The 23,383-nt window shown below is 51.9% G+C and overlaps 1 protein-coding gene across 2 annotated transcripts in view; it reads right to left on the reverse strand.

Annotated features, from left to right (window-relative positions):
• Nucleotides 1–700: 700 nt before the first annotated feature.
• The window catches only part of CNNM4 (cyclin and CBS domain divalent metal cation transport mediator 4), a 41,597-nt gene continuing 18,914 nt past the window's right edge, over nt 701–23,383 (reverse strand). Inside the window, exons 2-7 of one of the 2 annotated variants that reach the window (XM_040993490.1) lie at nt 9,073–9,216; nt 8,671–8,805; nt 7,820–7,989; nt 7,519–7,615; nt 3,332–3,546; nt 701–3,087 (exon numbers count right to left, since the gene is read on the reverse strand). In XM_040993490.1, the coding sequence (XP_040849424.1) occupies nt 2,890–3,087; nt 3,332–3,546; nt 7,519–7,615; nt 7,820–7,989; nt 8,671–8,805; nt 9,073–9,216 (959 nt within the window). In that variant the 3' untranslated portion in view covers nt 701–2,889. Of the gene's footprint in view, nt 3,547–7,518; nt 7,616–7,819; nt 7,990–8,670; nt 8,806–9,072; nt 9,217–23,383 lie in introns of both variants that reach the window. The other variant, XM_040993489.1, reaches the window with a different exon arrangement.

Raw genomic sequence — 23,383 nt, forward strand, 5'->3', positions numbered from 1 at the left:
TCCATAAGGGGGGTCTTCTCCCCTGACCTGTTGAGGAGTCTGCAGCACGTGGCCTGTAGTGGGCCTTAGATGTGTGGAGCAGACAGAGCCCGCCCCTACACAAACTTTTCTATCCGTTCCTGTTTTTCTGGAATATCCTCAAGTGCCAGCTTTGTCCAGCTTCTCCCCAAGCTCTCTGCTCGGTGAAGCCGTGGTGGCAGAGTCCCGGCCTTCCTTGGAGGCTCCCACCAGCCACCACCCCTGCTGGAGGAGTCTGCACAGCTGGACACGCAAAGGGGTGTCAGTCTGAATCTCAAGCCCAACCCAAGTGTGGCCACTGTGGCTAATAACAGCACGATTGTAGCCCTACTTGTCCCTCAGCTGCTAGGAAGAGAGAAGGGGCAACCTGCTCATCCCCAGTGCATCTCAACAGTTGCTGGCGACACCCTAAGCCATCCAGGTTGGTGATGATGGTACTGGGTGCTTTGCCCCGGATGTCACCAGCAGCTGTCTCTCTGGACTCCTCTAGCAACAGCCTAGACTGTGTATATGTTCTGTAAGTTAATTTCCACTTGCCTCTCCCTGCTAAACTATCTACAGATATTTCTTTGCCCCTTGTCCTGTCGGTAAGTGATGGCCAGCCACGGCCACTTCTGCTTTTACAACAGATGTGGAAACACGGAAGCAATGCAAACGTGGAAGGTGCCAACTCACCAAGGTGTATATATATTTCATCTTTTATTACCAATCAAAAATAAATTCCATATATTGTTTAGCAAATATTATCAGTTTTGTGACAAAAGACACAAGAGGCATAACAACGAAACTCCCCGAGAGTCAAACTCATAACGATGCCAAAATAAATCACAAAAATATACAAATTAAAATCTTATGCAAAATAAATAGGAGTTATTTGCTACCGTGGCTGTGACTTGCCTACCCATTTGGATACCGGTTGCGAAGTTTTCCCTTACAGGGAAGACAAGCAGGGTGGGCCAGGTCCAGGGTATGGCTCAGCCCAGGAACTAGAGGTTGGAATAGGAAGTGGAAAGAAAAAAAAAATTGCACTGGGAGGAGGAAGTCATCGGACCAGTAATATTTGGAAAGAATTATGACCCTCTGCGAAAAGTGATTGTAATGGGGGCAGGGAAAGGGGAAGGACCGTCTGTTAGAAGAAGCTGTGTGTGTGCAGAGAGGTAGCTGTGAGGCGTGTGCACCCGCTCCTGCTCCACACACACCCACATGGTTGGGGCCAGTGTGTCTGGCTGTGCCCAGCACTCGGCTCTGCCAGCTCTCGTAAAGACAGGGGAACAAGCTGCTCCTGTAGCAAACAAAGGGGTTCTCCCCCCAGGGACCAGAAGTCTGGCGTCTTTTTTTTTTTTTTGTCCTTAAGGCTAAGGACCCATGGATGTCACACCACCTTCCATTCAGGCTTCTTGGAGTCAATTCTGAGACTGGTCAGGTGCAGTGGACTTCGGTGTGAGACATAGTCCAGTCCCAGCAATTAAGATTCTCCAGGTACCTGGAAAGCAGAGCACTTGGGGTGACAGGACTCCACTGATTGAAGAAAGGAGTGCGTGAACACTACTTGGTGGTGGTAGTGGTGGCGGTGGGCTGCGAACCCCTTTCACCTGGATTCCAGGTCCAAGCTCCTGTTGTACCTGACAACAGAAGGGCCATCACAGCCCTTGGTCCCACAGCCTCCCCACAGTGGAAGTCTAGAGCCCCGGGACAGGGCAAAGGTGCCAAGAAAGGGGGCTGCCAGCTGCATGCCTTTAGCAGAACTCTTCTCCAGGGTTCCAAGGGCTGGTGAAGGACATCAGGTGAGCCTCTGGGCAGCCGCAGAGGAAAGAACCCCAAGAACTTGCTGAGGTGGCAACTACCAGTATGTCGTCTCATCCCCAACCCCCAGGAGGGATTGAGGTTTGGGGACTGGAAACAGGGAGTCGAGCTGGGGGCCTTGACTCCTTGAGAGATGGTAGGGTGAAGGGGCAATTTGCTGCTAACAACACAGACACCTAGGACCAGGGCCACCCAGCCAAGTCACCTCCATTGTCGAAGACACCTACCGCACCGAGGGGGGCAACCTTTGGTACAAGTGAGGGCAGGGCCTGGGTCGAGGAGGCAGCAGCGGGGAAGGTCTGAGGCCCTGCCTGATGATCTGAGTGTGGCCCAGTCTCAGGAGGATGCCGTCTCCAGGACAGAGTCCCGGCCAGGCCCCCAACTCACTGGGAGAGCCTGGGAGGCTGCAGCTAGCTCACTGCATCCCTGATCACGGTTATCCAGAAGTCCCTCGGCCTTGGTGACTTCCGACAAGCCTCAAGGCCCGTGTCCAGGCAGCCGACCGCAACGTCATTTGGTTCTGGTGCTTCTTGGGGGGACAGCTGCCTCCTTCCCAAGAGTCAACTGGCCTCCAGAGGGTTCTGGGCTTCTGACCTCTGCGGGTTGTTGGCAGCACGGTGGAGGCAGAAGTGAAAGGGGGTCGGGGGCTCCCTGAGTCAGGGACACAAGCTGGAAAGTCACAGCTGGAAGCACGTTATGGCTGTTGCTTCCTGGGGTGAGATAACCCTCCCCCTTTCTAAATATTTAAAAAAAATTTTTTTTTTTTAAATAAAGTTCCTTAACCCTGTCAACCCTTCCCAAAATGATACTTAAAAAGAGGAGCAATGAGTCCCACTTAGAAATCCAGTAAAAAAAAAAAAAAGCCTTTGCTCATAGTAGCCAGCCCATTGTCCCAGCAGTCCAGGCCAGGGTAGCCGTGGACACCTCTGAGCTGGTCAGAGAGCCCCACTTGAGTGGCTGCCCAGTTGGCTGGGCCGTCTACCCTTCCGGCTGCACAGGCTCCCTCTCTTGATGCGGGCCCACTGGGGAGGCCCCCGCAGGGCAGGCGGGGGACCCCGGGCCCTCCTGTCAGATGACACTCTCATGGGAGCCTCTGTGTAGCAAGAAGTTGCGTTCGTTGAGAAGTGTCGTAGTCTCATCCACCACTGGCAGCTCGCACTTCTCGGCAAAGTTGTCCATGCAGGTGGTGTGCCCATCCACGGGGGACTGTGGGCTGTTCTCCATGCGTGAGGCCAGCAGCCCATTCTGGTACTGTTGCCGCGTGATCTGCGGGAGGAGGGGGTGAGGCCCTGCAGCACTCCTGCTGGCAGGCACACCCCCACACCAGCACTGGGCCGACAGGATGAGAGGACACAACCAGGAGGAGCAGAGCCAAACCTCCGGGGACCCCTTTGCTGAGAGCGAGGCTCGAGGGAGGCAAGAAGCCTGAGCTCCCAAGGCAGCAGGCAGCCGGTTCTGGAGCAGAGTGATGCAAACAGGTGACTGCACGGAGGGCCCAAGAGGCACTCACCTTAATGTACTGCAGGTCCATCAGCGCCCGCACGCTGAAGTCGGAGACATACTGGCCCAGGACAGAGCTGCCGAACTGGTTGCTGCTGCCCGTCAAGGGAGAAGGGGTTGGGGTTGTGGTGGTGGTGGTGGTGGTGGTGGTCGTGGCATCTGGGCGGTCCGGGTAACTGAGGGAGGCCGAGCGGCTAAGGGGCATGGGGTGGGCCGGGGACCGGTCTGTGGGGAGAGCAGAGCCATCAGGCCAGGAGCCCTAGAGCCCACTCCCAGCAATGGAAGCCCATGTACAGGAAAATTCTTAGGAACACACAGAACCACACCAAGGTCTGACCTCGTCAAAGCCAGAGTTAGTGCATTTTAGAAGTGCTGTGAATGGCCCAGTGCAGTAGCCTAGTGACTAAAGTCCTCACTTTGCAGCTGCCAGGATCCCATATGGGCAACAGTTCGTGTCCCAGCTGCTCCACTTCCCTTTCAGCTCCCTGCTTATGGCCTAGGAAAGCAGCGGAGGACACCCCAAGGAAGCCTTGGGACCCTGCATCCATGTGGCAGACCCAGAAAAAGCTCCTGGCTCCTGGCTTTGGATCAGTTCAGCTCCAGCTATTGCGGCCACTTTGACAGTGAACCATTCTAAATGATGGAAGATCTTTGTCTCTCTTTCTCTCTGTAAATCTAATTTTCCAATAAAAATAAATAAATCTTTTTAAAAAAAAAGTGCTGTGCAACAACAAAAAAAGTCTACTGCTGCGGCAGGTATGATAGCTCATTTAGCTAATCCTCTGCCTGCAAGCACCAGCATCTCCTATGGGCACCAGTTTGTGTTCCGGCTGCTTCACTTCCCTTCCAGCTTTCCAGCTCCCTGTTAGGGGCCTGGGAAAGCACCAGAGGATGGCCCAAAGCTTTGGGACTCTGCGTGGAGACCCGAAAGAAGCCCCTGGCTCCCAACTTCAGATCAGCTCAGCTCTGGCCAATGCAGCCATTTGAGGAGTGAACCAGTGAATGGAAGATCTTTCTCTGTCTTTCCTTCTCTCTGTAAATCTTTCTAATAAAAATAAATAAATCATTAAAAAAAAGTCTGCTGAATCAAATGAACAAGCCAGAAAACAGAAACCAAAACACAGTTTACAGCAACCAAATGTCTCATCTCCCCAACAACTCATCAGTCCAGAGCAACACCATGATTACTCTGGTAGACAAGTTGCTACCTTTGTTTCAATACCAGTTTACTAGGGCAAGTGACATGAACTGTTTACTTTTACAGGCATGCAACCCTCACTTAGGACAGCTGCTCACATCCCAAAGGCCTGTGCTGCACATGTAGAAGTCATTCCTCCTAAGTCTGTACCTCAGATGGCCTGGCAGAGGGGCAGCCAGCTGTCCTTCTCATAGGCACTCACTGGCCCCCTGAGCTGGGCACATGCCAGCGGCCCCTGGGGCACAGGTGGTAATGGCCTCTTCCTGCCACTAGAGGCAGCACAGGGCTCACTCTGCGGGCAAGAAAGGTGAAGGCAGGGAGGCATTTAGCAGCAAGGGCTGAAGCAATAGGGCGCTGCCACCCAGTTGTGTGGGAGCACCGGATTGAGCTCCTGGCTCCCTGGCAGATGGGAAAACTGTCTCCATCTCTCTGCCTCTCACATAAATAAGTACAAATTCCAGAGAAAGAGACAAAGGGAACAGCCTGCAAACAATGAGATACATGAAAATATTCATTGTGAAGGAAGGTGGACGTTTCACAAAACAGAACATGGACCAAACTCGTTGGCTTAGCTAACTATTCAGTAACTATTACATTAGCTGTACTAACAAATGACTACTAAAGAGCATGAACATGAACCCTGGGACTCAACAGCCATCAGAACATTCAGCCAAGTGTGGCTGAAGTGTTCCGTTCTTTGTGCTAAAAGTGAAGTTCTCTCTCTCTCTAGTCTCTGTGTTTATGTGTCTCTCTCTCTTTCAAATAAATAAATGCATACATATGCAAATCTTACAAAGTGTGACGGCATTCAGAAAAGGGCACTGGGTCTGGCCTTTTCCTAAGTCTTTTCCAGCTGGAATGGGACATTTTAGTTGTAACAGATTAAAAAAAAACCTAGTAATTGTGCTCCAACTAAATACTTTTTTCCAATTAAATATTTTCTATCAACTCTGTTGCTTATTGTCCCTGACAGCTCTACAGAAGCTGGTACACGAATCGGCCCCTTTTCCACACAAGGCGTCGTTTAGCTGTAACTGCAGAGGTGGTGTGTGAATGGGGCCTGCACTGCCCGCTGCCCCATGCTGCCTCTCCCAGGCACACAGATGCAGAGATGGAAGGGGAAGCCAAGGCAGGAGGAAAGTCAAGCGTGTGTGCAGGGCAGCTGATGAGTGAGAAGTCCCTGGCCAAAGCTGCGGCAGCCTGCCGTAAGGGTTGCAGACCAGCTGCCCTGTCTTCTGCATGCCGTGTCGGGCACAGACCAGCAAGGACATACCACTCCTCCCAGCCTGGGGTCTCTGTGTGTGTCTGTGTGCAGGAGTCTGCACATGCGCTATTGTCTGTGTGAGTGTGTGTGTCTGCGACACTTTTGACAGGACTACCAACTGCACGTGTATGTATTTCTCTGTGGGTTTGCACATGGGCTACCATCTGTATTTGTGTCTGCAGGGCTTGCACGTGGGCGTCTGTCTGTGTGTCTGTCTGTAGAGTTTGCACATGCACCTTCTCAAAGACTAAAAGGCTTTTTCAGCACCAGAGCAAAGCCACCTGCCATCAGGCCTGAAGCCAGGCCACGCCAGTATGAGGCAGGCTGGCCGCCCCTGGGTGTGCCCCGGGGAGGGGTTAGTGCAGCTGTGGTGCAGCCAGGTGATAGGTGGCAATGCGGACCTCTCCAGCCATGCGATGTTTACCTGCAAGCCAGGAGAGCAAGGAATTCCGCTTGGTAAGCGGACACCCGACCTGGGCTGAAGGCACTGGAGCAAAAGAGGAGGAGGTCAGTGTCAAGGGTGGGGTCAGGAGGCAGTACCCAGGGCCACGGAAACAGCAGAGACAGAGCAGACAGGAACCAGAAGGGTACAGAGCAGGGAAGGCACTGTAGCTCTGACAGGCGTGTGGAGAAGGACAGAGCTGGCCACCTGAGCCCAGGGAGGTCCCCCTTTTTCCCAGCCACTGGAGTGGGACTTAGAGTGGAGGGACGGAGCCCAGAACCATGACCAGGTATCTGAGGTGATGCCACAGGAAAAGGGTGCCTGAGGCCCTCACACAAGCTCACTCTCCTCCAGAACAGATTCCCCCAAGGTGGATGACAACTGAGGTGTCCAGGCAGGGTCTACCTGCCCCAGCGTGGCTCTTTGACCACCCCAGCTGCCCAGCAGCCTGTGCCACCCAGGCTTGTCCTGGTGCATGGGATGAGCAGGTATCCCTGGGCCCCTTGCAAGTGTCCCTTCTTCTTAAAGGTCAGTGACAACCCTAGCCCAGGTTTCCCGGGAGCCACAGTCGCCCATCCACCAGCATGGCTTAGTACTTAGCATCAAAGTGGACTGTCACCTTTCCTTCCTGCAGCAGGTTCCCCAGGTCAGAGGGTGCGTATGGAGTGATGACTGGAGGGGGTGAGACACGGGTGCCCCCTGCAGGGCTCCCACTGCCATCACACAGCCACTCTGGCAGGAAAAGATCAAACCACCCAGGACTAGAGAAGCAGTGGGCACTGCAGCAGTCAGACTACCCTTCCCTGGACCCCCCACACCTACTCTTGGAGAGTGGGGAAGCCTGTTCCCTTTGCCTGTCCCTGAGGTCCCTTCATTCCACTAGAATCAACCCTTAACCAAAGGCAGTGGCTCAGCCCTGGAAAAGGCGGAACCGTCTGCTACCCACCAGGGCACTGGCCTGGCTCCTAAACTTGGGCACTTTGGATTCCCCAGAGTTCCCATCCCTCACCTCCTCCTGCCACCTGCTGTTAGTCTGTGAGGGCCCTGGCTGGCTGGCTCTGCCACTCCTTTTAGGTCTCATTACACTTCATCACAGTGGACCAGGAAATTGCTTCCAACTCCAGGCCACGGCCATTTAAACACCTGTGACCTTCTAAGGTTCCCTGACCTTCCCTCCCCAGAGTCCTCCTCCCTGCCTCCAAGAGGGCAAGTCTGTTCCTCCAGGCCACCTCCACTAGGCCCTTGCCGACACACCTGCTCCCCACCCTCACTCCCACAGCCCTGTGCACTCACCAGAGGGGACGGAGGCCAGAGCCATGGTCCCATAGTAGGAGAAGGCACCCGTCTCGAACTTCATGTTCTCTTTTCCTGCCTCCACCTCCACCTTCCCCTGCGAGAACACAAGGCCAAGGTTACCGAGAAGAAAGACAAAGAGGAGCGTGGTGAGGAGTGAGTGGGGCAGCCAGCGCAACCGGAGCCCTGAAAAGCACAGGGTGCTGACCACGGTGGCACAAGTGACCCCAAAGGAGAGGACGGATGACGTAGGACCAGCCTGGGCTGAAGGTGGGGGGCTGTCAAGAGGAGGGGCACTCACCTGCAGGATGAGGATGAAGTAGTCGGCAGGCTTATTCCGGGTATACAGGTAGTGGCGGACGTAGTACTTATTGTGCTCATCAAACTTGAGCTCCTGAATGACGTCTGGGTACTTGAGCAGCCGCAGCAGGATCTTCTCTGATATCAGTGAGGGGCTGAACTGGGGGACCTCTGTGGGAATAGGGAGAGAGAGCAGCATCACACAGAGGGGCCCAGGCCAGGTGACCTAGGGTGCTCGCCGGATCACTGCTGAGAAGCCCTCCCACCCAGCCAGCTTGGGCATGCCCTCCCTCCCATTCCCCTCTGGTTTTGGGCTGCTTCAGCCCAAGTCTTACATCTGCCTGCATGGGCCTGGAGGGTGGTGCCATTCCTAACCACACAGGACTCTGGGCAAATCACTTAACCCGCGCCTCAGTTTGCACAGACATAAGATGGGGATAAAGCTTCAGAGGGTGGTTGCAAGGTCAAACGAGATAACACAAGTAAAGCACGTAAGACACACTCCTGGCTTGGGCAAAGTGCTTCACAAATGCTGCTCAAATCATTACCATCGGGGCCTGGTCCTGTGGTATAGCGGGGTAAGCCATTGCTTGCAACACTGACACCCCACATTGGAGCACAGGCTTGAGTCCTAGCTGCTCTGTTTCTGAGCCAGCTTCCTGCTTTGTCACTATGCCTAGCAAGACAGCACAAGATGGCGCAAGTGCATGGCTCCACCCACCTACTCAGGTATGCAGTGTCCAGCCCAGGGACCTGCTGTCCCCAGCAGGGAAGACAGTAGCCAGAGGCCCAGGATTTCTTCCCTGTGCCTGCATCTCCCTCCACACTCCAGCGGTCCCCCTGAGCTCCTACCTGTGGCTAGGAAGCGATGAGCAGCCAGGAGGAGCTGGGGTGAGATTTTCACTTTGAGTTCATTGTCAGCATCCTTGAAGGCTGAGAAGTCACGCTTGTTCTTCTCAGACACTCGTTTCCGGCTCCGGTTGTCGGCTGCAAGACAAAGAATCTGGAACTGAGATAATGACCCCAAGGACTCAGAACTAATGAGAACAGTACCCACCCCCCACATGCCTGTAAGCAGCCAGGAGCAAATAAGGTTGCCTCCCTTCACTGCTCTCAGCAACTGGTCAGCACATAGCACCTGCCCCCTGGCCCTCCTCCTCACCCTATGCCATGGCCTTCAGACCCAGGGACCCCGGACTTCTGGGCCCGGCAGGGCAGGTGACTGCGGGCCCACGGGATGGGGTTGAAACTCACTGTACATGTCCGACTCGTCCAGGATCTCAGACTTGATGATCTCCTCAATGACGTCCTCCAGGGTGACCAGGCCCAGGACCTCGTAGAAGGGGTCTCCCTCACCCTCGTTGTTGACCTTCTGCACGATGGCCAGGTGGGACTTGCCTGTGGGGACAACACATTTGGTCAGAGGAAAGCATAGACAGGTATCAGGGGTGAACTGGCCTCCGCCACATGTTAATGGACGGAAGGTCATGAGTTACTGGAGTGGAGTCCTGGGTGTGTGTGTGCGTGTGTGTGCGTGTTCGTTTTTTTATTGCAAAGTTAGACACACAGAGAAGAGGAAAGACAGAGGAAGATCTTCTGTTGTTGATTCACTCCTCCAGCAGCCACAATGGCCAGTGCTGCGCCAATCCGAAGCCAGAAGCCCAGAGCCTTTTCCGGGTCTCTGACATGGGTACAGGTTCCAAGGCTTTGGGCCGTCTTCTACTGCTTTCCCAGGCCACAGGCAGGAAGCTGGTTTAAACTGGCAAGGTCCCAGCTGATGCCATTCAGCATGGTCTCCTAGGGCTCCCGGGGCTCCCACAGAAGAAAGAGACCCACACAGACCAGGCAGCACTGAGTAGACACACAGGGCCTTGCTCTGATCACTAGCACAGGACCCTGGGGGTATGCTCAGCTCCAATGGGTCTCCATTTGGCCTAGCTCCCTTGTCTGGGACCCAGTGGCTGTAATGCTGCCCCCATGTAGAGGCACTCAGTTCCCAAAGCCATTACCAAATTAGCCCACTGTAATTAGGCCGGGCAGAAATTATAATTAGAGAGGCCACCCCTCCACTAACCAACCAGGCATGGGAGAGCACGCGGAGGCAGGGCTGTGGTGGGACCCTCCACAGGCGCTTTGTGGGTGGTGGTGCTTCTCAAGCTCCATTTGGGGGTGTCCCTCTGCTCTCATGGTCCAGCCCCAGGGAACAACAAAAGAGGGGCAGCCAGAGGGAATGGAGCTGGGTGTCCCGCCACCCCGATGTGGGGGGGCATAGCGGAGAAGCCCTGGGAAACTAGACAAGACACTTCTCCCATAGGACTTCCCGTTCACAATCCACTCTGAGAACCAAAGAGCTCAATCTGAATCCTGGTGGGAGAGACTGCTTTCCTGGTCTGGAAGGTCACAGGACTCTCACCCCCAGCTCTAGGATAGGCTCCCCTAGGACTCCTAGGCACCTCTAAGGGAAAAGAGAGAATGTAAGGGCTCACACATCAGGTAAAAACTGATCATGGCACAGCCCCCAACTGCTAGTTGTTGGGACACGTATGAGCAAGTCCTTCTGCTGGCTGTGGTCAGAACCATTTCAGCACCTTGCTGGACAGATCCATGGCTGGACCTGATTAGAAATCCCCAGGGAGGACCCAGCCCGGTACCCTACTGGCTGAAGTCCTCACCTTGTATGTATGGGGATACCATATGGACGCCAGTTCGTATCCTGGCTGATCCACTTCCCATTCAGCTCCCTGCTTGAGGCCCTGGGACCCTGCACCCATGTGGGAGACCAAGAAAAAGCTCCCGGCTCTTCTTGGCTTTGGATCGGCTCAGCTCCGGCAGTCACAGCCACTTGGGGAGTGAACCAGTAGATGGAAGATATTCTGTCTCTCTTTCTCTCTGTAAATTTGACTTTCCAATAACAATAAATAAATCTTAAAAAGAAATGAAAAAGAAATCCCCCTGGAATCTTTTTAGGAGACAACTGGATAGAATACAAGGACAATTTCCAAAGTCCCACAGCAGGGTAGCAGCCAGCAGGACTATGAGGTCTGTCCCTGGGGTCTCTGCACCTGCTGGGGGGCTGCCTGCTCCAGGAAACCCTCAGGTGGCCTGAGGAGTCAGATAAAGTAAGTCAACAAACAGGGACAAAACAGTAAAACTAGGCATCTGTCCCCACCTTGGCATTCTCCCACAGAGACAAACAGGCTTTCCACACACTCCAGCCCCAAACCTAGAGGCCACAGGGCATGGGCACAACACTGGGACCACAGCCACTTTGGGGAGGACAGGGTCCAGCTGGACAGACTGGCTGTGGTGGACACTGGTCCTGGCAAGCAGGCAGTGAGGACAAAGAGGAGGTACTGATGCCACTGGCCCTTCCCCTCGACCCTGCCCACTCGGCCTTTTGTGCCATGGACTAGCCAAGGCTGCAAATAACCAACACAGCTGCTGATGGCGTGCCAGCCACAATCTATAACACTATAAATCATCATAGTGAGATTCTAATAAAGTGACCATGGTCAACGCTCCCCCTCCCACCAGATACCCGACAACAACGTGACACTTCCCAGCCTTCCAGAAAAAGCAGGAAAATGGGTTGGACTCAAGCCCCACCTGCTGTGACACCCCACCCGCTGCTGGACACAGCCCTCACTCAAGCACAAGTGAGGACTCTCCCTGTGCAAATAAGCCCCCTCCTCAACTGTACCCGACTGTGGCTCATCCCTAAATTCCCTTCTGCGTCAGACACAAGAACCCAGACTCTGCCATCCTACAACACATCCTGAGACAGCTGCTGCTGGAAGAGCAAACTAGAGGCAGAGTATACACAGAAGCAAAGTGAAGTGTGGGTTCACACAGCCCCCCCGTCATCCCTCCCTGGCACCTGGATAAGAGTCCCCCTTTGGGGGGCTTGTGGGAGGAATCCTGTGATCCTGTCTCTACTGTTCTATTGAGATTACAGGTGGGGCCTTAACTCTCTGCACCACAATACTAAGCCTCTAGACCTACCAAGGGCGACAAGCAGAAAGTGACAAGAGTCTCTGGGTGGGCAAGGCCCCTCTGCACAGGCCCTGGGCATATGCCTTCTGCCATGGTTGAATGTCCCATCCTGCCCTGACCTCTGATTACACAGGCTCAGATGAAATCCTTACCAGTAAACAGTCACGGGTTGTGCTGCCCTCACAGAGAAAGGTTGGCAGCTTCTCTCAAGGGCAGAAACATCCCTCAAGTGGATCAAAGGAGCTGAATCCCTGGGCAAGGTCTTGGTGCTGGTCCAGACAGGCCGCTGTCTCTGAGGCTCTTTGTTGCTGGGCATCATCACTGTACGTGGGCGCCCTCTGATGGCAGCCACCTGAATGACAGGCACCAGGTAGGTGTAGGTGCGCAGCCCTGGGCTCCTGAACTCTAGGCATTGGTGCAACTCTGGGTTTGGCTAGCTGGGGCTCCACATGAGGGGTTCCTTCCTAAGGGGCCACTCCCTCCCCCTTGTCTGGGCCAGACAGGGACCCCTAGACAGTGCTGGCCTTCTCTCTGGCTTCTGGTGCTGCACGGCGCCAGGGCTCAGCCTTGTATCTGCTCCATGGGCCCTTGTGACTTCAAATGCCATCCTCCATCCTGGCCTTGTGGTTGATCGTGCCCCCAGGGGCTGAGCCTGGCCTCTTAGACTCCTCTACTCCCACTCTGCAGCAGCACCAGGGGAAGGAGAAGGATGTAGGCCAGACAAAAAGATATTTGGGGTTTTAGTAAGAGCGATTTTTGTGTTACACCTCAGAAATCACCACTAACTGAAAAACCGTCTGAGCATCTCAACTTGAGATTCACAGTCATGATTCTCATTATATGGAATTAAAGTCCAAAAAGAAACTTTATTTTTAATGAGCCACCTCATTTCAGCACTTGTATTCATTCAACTGAATCATCGGACTCTGCGTGGTAGCTGGGGAGAGAAATGAACATTCAAATAACACAAAATAAAATGAAATTTAAAAAATTTAAAAATAAGTAAAAAAACAGCCACAGCTGAGAACCTCACATTTCTGCAAAGTCTGAATGATGAAGGAAATACAGCGAGATCTTCATCTTGAGTTGAGTCATACAGAATTACCGGTATTGGATGGTTTTAACCCAAAACAGCAATTTCAGTTTAACTTGAAAATGTAGAACATCTAGGATGGCTTCTGTTTTTTACTTTTTTTTTTTGGTACTTCACTGTATAATTCCAAACTTCCATAATCAATATTAATTTCATAATTAGAAACACATCACACCCCAGCTGTAGGCAAGAGCCCAGGTTGCCTTGTACCTAGGCAAGTGTTACACTCCCGGGAGAAAAACAGCCAATAGTTGGCAGGCACTCTAGGCCTAGTTAGTGCCAACTCTGTGTTAACTATACCACTGTGCCAGCAGAGTTATCTATTCATAAAAATAGAAATGTATTTAGGGAGGGAGGGGGCAGAGTGCCCACTGTGCCAATGTGGGCATGTGTCAGCCAGGGCTACCCCAATGCTATCACCATTGTTGTATACACACTGCCGAGGGCCAGGAAGTAGTTGGAATGGGGGCCACTGAGGGCTTGGTGACACGTGTAAAATGATCTCTAAGTGCTTTTGTGGACCAGGTCACTGTATCTACAAGTAATCAGGGAAGCTGGGATAGGGGATGGATTGGGTGGGGGAACTCCACAGGGCCTTCCCAAACCAGACCAACTCACCAGCTGTGACACACGAGAGCTGGGGCTGGAGGTAGACCAGGCTGGGCTTGGCTGCAGCACCCCCTGGTACTTATGAGAGCTCTATTTGGTGGTGGGCCTAGTAGGGATTCTTTGAGGTCACCCTCAAACTAGGCCACAGCACTCTCTGGTACACATGAAAGCCAGGGTTGGGGGCATGCCAGGCCAGGCTATACAGCAGCACCTGCTGGCACACACAAGAACTGTAGCTGGGGGCAGGCAGAGCCAAGCTAGGTCACAGCATACACCAGTAATCCTGAGAGTGGGACTGGGGTGGGCCAGGCTGGGCTAGGCTGCAGCATCCACTGTTGAGAGCTAGGACTAGGCCAGGCCAGGCCAGACTAGGCCAGGCCACACTAGCTGGGTCACAGCACCTGCCATGCAAGAGCTGTGGCGGAGGGCAAGCCTGTAGGGGTGCTTTGGGGTTACTCCAACTAGGCTGTAGCAACTGCTAGTGCACTTAAGAGCTGAGGTTGGAGGTGGGCCAGATCTGGTCACATTAGGCCATAGCATCTGCTGGCTTGTGTGAAACTCAGGGCTAGGGGGTGGGACTGGCCAGGCAAATGTATTCCTTGGTACATATGTGGGCTGGTGTAGGGGGCAGGTTGGGCTTGGTCTTGCACCAGCTGTACACATGATGACTTCCCAGATGGGATTTCTTAGGGGATTCCCCAACTAGACTTCTGCACTCAATCCCTGACCTCAGGGAAAATCATATAGACATGTGATCTGACCCCCAGAGCACATGCTGGAACTAGGTCACCTCAGTTGCTGATTCCCATGCAAGGATAGACAAGACTGTGGGCTCACCTAAGCCGACAGAAGAAGGCTTTGAGCACCTCTCCAAAGGATGGAAAGGGCAGGCTGAACAACACTCCAGTCCAGGCTTGGCGGTGAGCACCTAAGGCTGTGGACACAATGAGGTAGACACAGACAGCCAACCAGCCTTAGAATTTCTCACCCCTGGTGTAACAAAGCCAATAATCAAGACCACTCAAATGACATTCTCCAAAACATTCTTCCTCCTCATTGGGTCTCTAAGGTAACTGCATCCCTGGTACTGATATAGTCTGACTGCCAGGAGCAATGCATCTACCCACCTCGCACTCCCCACCAGACAGGAAGACAGACGAAAACAAGTATCTCACCTGCATTTCCCAGCACCCAGAACCGCCCCCTCCCATCTTAATCAGATGTCTACATGGGTCCACAACTCTCTCACTTTTGTAATTAGTACTAAAATTAAACTAAATCTAATTTAGAAAAACACATCAGAGTAACTCATCAAAATTCTCTAATACTACTTTCTCTTAGATTTGAGGTGCCTGAGCCACCCTACATTTAAGTATTGCTCCCAAGGAACTACTTGGCTGAGGGTGCTGCCAGCAAGGAGGCCCTGTTGACACCCCGAGGCCTTACCCAGTAGCCTGCTTGCCCACTCCACCCTTGCTGACCTTTGCCTAGTAGCAGCCAGGTAGGGCTTACCCACCTGTTAGAGAACTGTAGGTGAGGCCTCCTCTAGAAACCTCAGTGGCATCCAGCGGCAGGCAGCCACACTTCCCCATCACCTGACAGGTCCTCAGTCAGACGGCAGGCACGCATGGACTCAGAACCCACCTGAGGCCCTTGACAGTCACTCCCACTCCACAGCCTCCTTTGCAACCTTCTTCCTTCCATCCTTGGCTCTGCCCAGCCTCAGCCCGAGCCTGCTGCTTCCTCCCACAGTATCAGTTGTTCAGTGTCCATCTCTGAATGACCAGGCCTCGGCCTAGGGCCCTCACTGCTCCCCACAGCAGGTGCTGTGGACCCTTGGCTGGCTGCAGGAAGGAGGTCTCCAGGGTTCCCCAGAAAGCCTGGTCCCTTGCCCTCCACAAGGCTCACTTTAGCAAACTGCCATATCCTCCTTCCTGCCCCATTAAAAAAAAACTAAATAAAATCAACTTTACAGTCTCTCCAGGACCATAAGGAAACACTATCAGATGCTGGGCTTCAAAGTCCACAGTGGCCCTGGGAGAGAGGCCCCCTCCTCAGCTTCAGCTGCTTTTCTTGTAGGACCTCTAGCTCAGAACCAGGGGCCTCTAGCTCAGCCAAGGGTTCCACACTGCTGGAGATGGATCCTCGGTACCTTCCCCACTGGCTGCTCCAGAAAATTCTAGCCTTTTACATCCCACATCCCCAGGAATGGCCCTGAGCACTCAGCCTCTCCAATGGAAGAGGGGCTGGCCTGGTCAGCAGGACAACATGACCTTGAGCCCTGGGCTGCACCTGCAGACATCTGGTACCCCTGACTGCCTGGCAGTCCCCCTCCTTGTTCCTCTCTTTGCTCAGGCTTGGGCAGGATTAAGCTGACTATTAATAGTGCTGACCTCAGCCAGCAGGAGGAGCGGTGGCCCAGCCTAGCCTGAGAGGCAGAGGTAGGGGAAGAGAGAAGAAACAGGCCCCTGGCCTTCTAACCTGGCAAGGGTTTAACCAAGTTCATCCCCAGTCCTCAACATGGCTCATCATCCATCCCTACCCTTCCCAGAGGAGCAGCTGTTGGTCTGGACAGTCAGACCGGAAGACTGAGGTAGCCCAGCAAGCAGTGCATACGTGTGACAGCTGGGCCCAGGACATCCTGGGTTTCCAAGAAAAGGTAAGGTTACCTGAGCACTGGAAGAGGAAGAGGAGGCTCCAGAGGCCCCATTGTGTCATTCTCAACAGGAGCCAGGCAGCTGACATCCTCTGGGGGCACAGCAGCACCTGAGGCCCAAGCATGGGTGCAGGGGGCGGGATGATGGTGGCAGTGTCTGTACCGAGATACCTTAATAAACTACACCTCCTGTCCTGGTTCTCACGGAGATGCCCCTGGATACAACGGGGTACCAGGCCCAAGTGCCCTCATCACTGTTTCCATGGCAATCAGGACTGACCCGGGAAGACCAGGATGGGTGTTCTTCCATCCTGAAGAACAAGCCATCTGAACTCTGAGGAAGGCCTTAATTTAGATACAAAATCTATTTACTGTAAGGCCTGTGATCACAACAACAGTGTGGTGGGGCAGACTAAGATGCCATCTGGGACCCGCCCCATACCTCACATCCCAGTGCTTGGCTTCAGTCCTAACTCCTCAGCTCCTGATCCAGCAAGCTCCTGATCCCATCCACATGGGAGACCTAGCAGGGGTGCCAGGCTCCTGGCTTCAGCATGACCAAACCCTAACTGTGGTAGGCATTTGGGGTCAGTGAAGCAGAAGATAGAAAAAGCTCTCTTTTTATCTCACCCTGTCTCAATCTGTCTTTCAAATAAAAGGAAAATAAATATTTTTCAAGTTCTCATTAAAAATAAAATAGGGTGCTACTGTAGAAGACAATAAAAAGCATCAGATCTAAGCCTCAGGAAATTGAGAATGCTATATATAATAACCCTGGAATTTTATTTTAGGGAAACTTCATTTATTTGAGTGGCAGAGATGGGGCAGGGTTTGGGGGAAGAGGACTTGAAGGCTGAGCTCCCATCCACTGCTTCACTCCCCACAGGCCCACAAGAGGGGAGACCGGAATCGATCCAGGACTCTCACATGGGAGGCAGAAGCCCGACTGCCTCCCAGAGTCCGCATTAACAGGAAGCTGGCTGGAGAAGCAGAGTCGAGACTTGAACCCAGTTCCTCCAGTGTGAGACACAGGCATCTTTACCACTAGTGCAAATCAGTATCTGCCCCATAAATGGGACATTAAAAAGAAAAGAAAAGGCAGAGTGACAAAGAGATACCTTTGTTCACTCTCCAAATGGCTGTAACAACCAGGGCTGGAACAGGTCAGTCAGGAGCCCAGAACTCTAGGCAGGTCTTCCACGTGGGCAGCAGGGACCAAGCACCTGAACCATCAGCCAGGGTCTCTCCAGGTGCATCCCCATGCTTCGGAAGCGGAGACACTAGACACAAGACCACCACTTCACAGTGGGACATCAATGTCACCTAAAATGCTAGCCCCAAACCTGAATATTTTAAACCAAAGGAAAAAAGAGACTGCTTTTTGATGAGAGGTTACAAGAACATGTTTGCAAATCGGTCCTATATCACTGTTTTATATAAGCATTTCTCAGTCAACAAGAAAAAAAGCACTCTAATTTTAAATACAAATGTGAATTAAAAACAAGAAAATACAAAATTAAAAAATGTACTGTCACTTTTTCAAACCTATCATGTTAAGATTTACAATACCAGCAATCCCAGTGCAAGCAAGGAATTACCTATTTTTTTCTTCAGCAATTTGACAGTGTGTGTCAAAATGTGCAGTGTACAAGACCTTGGAAGCCCCAGAAAGTGACTTTAATACAGAGGAGATTCCCAGGCCAGCAGGGAAGGTGTGTCCAGGAGCTCATCCGATGCCATGCCATTCGTGTGGCTGCACTGCAGTCACTACAAAAGGCTGACTCAGACATAATGTATTTCAAGAGGTGGTGATTCAGAGCCCCTACGGAGCAAAAAGTTACAAAACAGTACAATAGGAGCAATGGCTCGGGTTGTGTTTCTTTTTTTTCTCCACTTTTGTTAAATGCATTCTACACTCAATATGTGCTGTTTTTTACTTTTATAATAAAAAAAATAGAACAATAGCTATTTTCATCTTAGGAGGAGGGAATAAAGCAATGCAATTTTGTGGTGGACTTAATCTGTGGATATTCAGAAATCCCTTTTATGTAGTATAGTGTTTGCATAGAGCCTACACACAGCCTCTTGTGTGCTTTAAATCACCTCTGGATTACTTCTCATGGAGGTGCAGTATACATAGTTACTGTATTATTTAGGGAGTAAAACCAAGGGAGAAGACCTACATGTTCAATGGAACTTCTTTCTCAAAAAAAAAAATTTTTTTTAAACTATACTCAGTTCATGCAGAAAACATGGATATGGAGGACTGGATGACTGTATTATATTTATTTTTCATTTTTCCTCAAAAAAATGCAACACGAGGCCAGCGTTGTATAGCACGTAAAACTACCACCTGTAAGCTGCCCATTCCAATATGGGCTCCAGTTTGAGCCCTGACTTCTCCAGTTCTGGTCCAGCTTCCTACTACTGCACCTGAGAAAAACAAAACAACATGGCCCGAGTGTTTGGGCCCCTGCCACTGAAGTGTGAGATCCAGATGAAGCTCCTGGCTTTGGTCTGACCTAGCGCTGACCGTCGTGGCCATCTGTTGAATGAACTAAAGGATGAACAATTTCTCTCTCTTTGCCACCCTCCAAAGCTGCCTTTAAAATAAGTAAATCTTCCTGTAAAAATGTTATATGCACCTATATGCTCCTGGCTACGTGCACGAAACTGAAGCCCTGAGCTCCTACATTCATCTGTGGCATGTTCCCTGGCTTGAGGTGCCAGGCTAGACCAAGCCCTTCCCTCCTGTAGTTGGCATACAAGATTATTGCCCATCTTTTCTCTGGCAGATAAAGCCACAATAATAAAAGAAAAAAGGCCCACATGTTGGCATTTCATTCATGGGAGATTATTATATAATAGGCATGAAGTCACTAGGCCAAAGGACACAGGCGTTGGCAAACTGGACAGAAACCTCCCAGCTTCCTTCCCCAGGAGGAGTCCTGGTATGCACTCTGTCTGGCAGAAGTCACGTTTGCTGGTTCCTGAGTCACTCACCAAACACCTTGAATGAGGTCAGAGACACGGAGATGCTCAGCAAATAAGCTACTCAATCAACACCACCAGATGAAATTCTGCAGGGTCAGTGGCTACTTGTTTTGATTTTTTTTGAAAGGTTACAAAGAGAGAAGAGAGATGGAGAGATCTTCCATCCACTATTCGCTCCCCATTCCCACCCGCCGTCCCCACCCCAGTGGCCATGACAGCTAACCTAGGCCAGCCTGAAGCCAGGAGCCAGGAAGTCCATCTGGGTCTCCCCCATGGGTGTTTCAGGTACATGAGCAAGGAGCTTGCCTGGAAGTGGAGCATCCAGGGACTCTAACCCTTAGTGCCCTTACTGGAGGCTGCTGCTGCACACAACAGCTTAACGGACTGCACCACAGCACTGGTTCCGATAAGTGTGTTTTTAAGAGGGGAAAAATGGTCATGGAAGGCAAGGCAATGGGAAGACAGGGAGGAAAAAATAGAGGAAGTGGCAGACACCCACCATATGGAGCAGAGATTTGGTCCATGGGCCACAGACACTTAGGGAATATCAAGACACTTGCTGGGCCACCCTGGGGGAGACATGGACCAGCCTAGGTAGCAACTCCACAGGACCTCAACTCAGGGAGCTTGTCAGAGCAGTCTCCACAGGGCACTCAGCACAGGCCTGGACATTCATTATCTAAGCTAAAGAAAGTGCAGTGATGGGCCCGGCACAGTGGCATAGTGGCTAAAGTCCTCGCCTTAGGCACACCAGGATCCCATATGGGTGCCAGTTCTAATCCTGGCAGCTCCACTTCCCATCCAGCTCCCTGCTTGTAGCCTGGGAAAGCAGTCGAGGATGGCCCAAAGCCTTGGGACCCTGCACCCATGTGGGATACCTGGAGGAAGTTCCTGGTTCCTGTCTCCGGATCGGTGCAGCACCAGCTGCTGCAGTCACTTGGAGAATGAATCATCGGACAGAAGATCTTCCTCTCTGTCTCTCCTCCTCTCTATATATCTGACTTTGTAATAAAAATAACTAAATCTTTTTTTAAAAAAAAATAGTGCAGTGTTCTACTTTGTGCATAATCTTAGCAGGGGGCCCCAACCTGCGTGCATGTGCAGCCCCCCACCCCCGGCCTGTATGCACTTGCTGACTTCCCAGCAGGCAGGGAGGGGCACAAACGAGGCATGTTGCGCTCTTGCTCAGATTTCTACACTTGGGTGAGCGCCTTCACTAACCAGACAGGGGCTCTGGCCAAGGAACCGGCAGGCGTGGAGGTGACAGTAACTGCAATGAGACACTGAGGGGCAAGCCAGGATATTCAAGCCAGTGAGAAAGCCACCAGGGACAGACTGCCAGGCACTGGATGGAGAGTGAATCCCATTACGCCTGTACCTTGAGACAGGACAGGGCTCATGCTACAGGTCAAATGAAGGCTAAGTACTCACCAGGTCTTAGCAACCAACGTTTACCCAAACATGCTGTCAACGTTTTGTTGGCTTCAGAACACGTGCACTGGTAAAATGTCCACTGTGTAATGTTTTTTACACGTTTATTCATTCTTATTAGAAAGGTAAAGTTACAAAGAGAGAAGGAAAGACAATGAGAGAGATCTTCCTTCCACTGGTTCACTCCCCAAAAGGCCACAATGGCCAGAGACGGGCTGGCGCAAAGCCAGGAGCCAGGAGTCAGGGCTCTCCTCAGGGTCCCCCATGTGGGTGCAGGGCCTCTTTTCGAGCCAAGCTATGATCTGCTGCTTCCCAGGCCATAAGCAGAGAGCTGGATCAGACTGGAACAGCTGAGACACAAATGGATGCCCACATGGGATGCCAACAATTACAGGTGGAGGATTATATTATGCCACTATGCTGGCCCCTATATGGTGTTTTTGTTCTCTCTTTTTTAATATTTATTTATTTTTATTGGAAAAGCAGCTTTTCAGAGGGGAGAGACAATGATCTTCCACCCGCTAGTTCACTTCCTAAGTGGCCACTATGGCTGGAGCTAAGCCAATCCTAAGCTAGGAGCCAGGAGTTTCATTTCGGGTTTCCCACAAGGGTACAGGGGCCCAAGGCTTTGGACCATCCTTGACTGCTTTTCCAGGGCACAGGCAGGAAGCTGGATGGGAAGTGGAATACCCAGGACACAAAGTGGCATCCATATGGAAACCTAGCATGTGTAAGGCAAGGACTTTAGCCACTAGGCTACCATCTGGGCCCAGCCCCTATGTAGTTTTGAGTGAACGGTGGTGCAAACCACTGAATCAAGATACAGGCTAATGGGGTGAAGCTATGGGTGGGTCCCTTTAACAGTCTGGTAGGGGAGAGAGTTTGGCAACACAGGTTAAGGTAGCGCTTGTAACACCTGCATCCTGTTACTGGAGTGCAGGTCTGAGTCCCAAGCTACTCTGCCTCTGATCCAGCTCCATGCTAAAGTGCCTGAAAAAGGCGGGAAGGGAGAATGAGGGGGCCTGGGCGTCAGAGAACTCAAGGCCAGGGCAGGGGTGGGGGGTGTGAAGGTGGTTGGGGGTGACACACCTGGGACCTGGGTTCCAGCACCTGTTCCTTCTAGCCAGGGAAGCTGCTGACAAGCGGACAGCAGAAGTCGTTGCCTGCTCACTCACCCTGGGAACAGATTGTCTTGCCCGGTTCTCTCCACCTGGTAGTTTAGTGTTTTAGCTTTTTGATACAGAAAATATCAAGCACGAGAGCAGAGATAATCACACCCTCATCTAATGTTGACATTAATGACGCCTCATGGCCAATCTCTTTACTCCCGCTTATTCCACTGCTTTATTTTGAAGCAAAGCTCAGATTTTTATCTGCAAACACCTGTAAATTTTACTGTAAATATTTAATATTACAATATGCCTCTCTGCTGGGCTCGTTTTTAAATTTTAAAATGTACAGAAGTATTACTATACGTAAAAATACAAATATAGGAGCCCACACAATAGCCAAGTGGCTAAATCCTTGCCTTGCATGCCTGGGACCCCAAATGGGCACCCGTTCTAACCCCAACAGCTCCACTTCCCATCTAGCTGAGTTCAGAACTCGCGAAGGGTGCGTGGGTGAGGCGCAAAGAGGAAAGAAAGACGGACCACTAGGATCTCCAGATCTTCTACATGGGTGCAAGATCCCAGGGACTTGAACCATCTCCTGCTGCTATCCCAGATCAACAGCTGGATTGGAAGTGGAACAGCCAGGACTTGACCCAACACCCATGTGGGATGTCTGCACACAGTGCCAGCCCTACGCCCTGATTTTTATTTATTCATCTTTTTAAATTTATTCTTTTTAAAAAAGAATTTGTGGCTTTCTCAGGCCACAAGCAGGGAACTGAATGGGAAGTGGAGCAGCTGGGACATGAATTAGCACCTAAATGGCATGCCAGCGCTTACAGGTGGAGGATTAGTCAATTGAGCCATTGCACCAGGCCCCCCCCCCCTTAGACTCTTAAAGTGTGCCAGTTCTGCCCCTCTCCCCTTTTTTTCCAGGTAGAAATCATTTGAGTCTGACTGTATGTGGCTACATAGCCATGTCCTTAAGACTGGGGTCAAACAACAGGCCTATGTAAAGTTTCTGAAGTTATCTAACAGTCAGTTCAGATGCAGTACCTCCGAGAGGAGACAGGCAGGACAGTTAGAAGGTCTCAGTGTGACCTAAGAGATAAGAGCCAGTAATCGGCAAGGGGGGCCGTCAGAGTGGGGGAACACACCCAGCAGGAGAGTGTGATGTACTCAGTGGCTTCTGTGTCCCACCCAGTCACGGCTGGCCCCACTGGCAGCACCAGCCTCCCATGAGCGTGGGCCCTCCCAGCAAACAGCATCCCTTTCTCCACGCAGTCCTCTCTTCTCTATGCTGTCCTGCCCACCGGCTCCCCACGCCAGCAGCCCCGACCCAGGAGGAGCCCCTTCCCAATCAGCCCTTGGCTTGATTACCCACGGACACTGACAGCTCACTTACTGTCTTATGAGTTCCCCTGTCCTTGAACAGACCTGTGTGTGCAACTGGTTAGTGGTCCACAGCCAAATCCATCAACAAGGTGGGCCATTAGGAAGAAGCCAGCTTACTCATACAGATTCAAAAGCAAATCCTCTAAAGACTCGGCTAAAATCAAGACACATGTAGATGGGACTAGCTTTCCACACCAAACTTGCCTAGTAATTCAATCCCAACCACACACTCTAGGGGGGAAAAATGGGTATTTTTTCTCCCTTGGTGACACCTAATCAGCT

This window comes from Ochotona curzoniae, unplaced genomic scaffold, assembly GCF_017591425.1.
Source record: "Ochotona curzoniae isolate NIBS_2020 unplaced genomic scaffold, NIBS_Ocur_1.0 contig_883, whole genome shotgun sequence".
NCBI lineage: Eukaryota > Metazoa > Chordata > Mammalia > Lagomorpha > Ochotonidae > Ochotona > Ochotona curzoniae.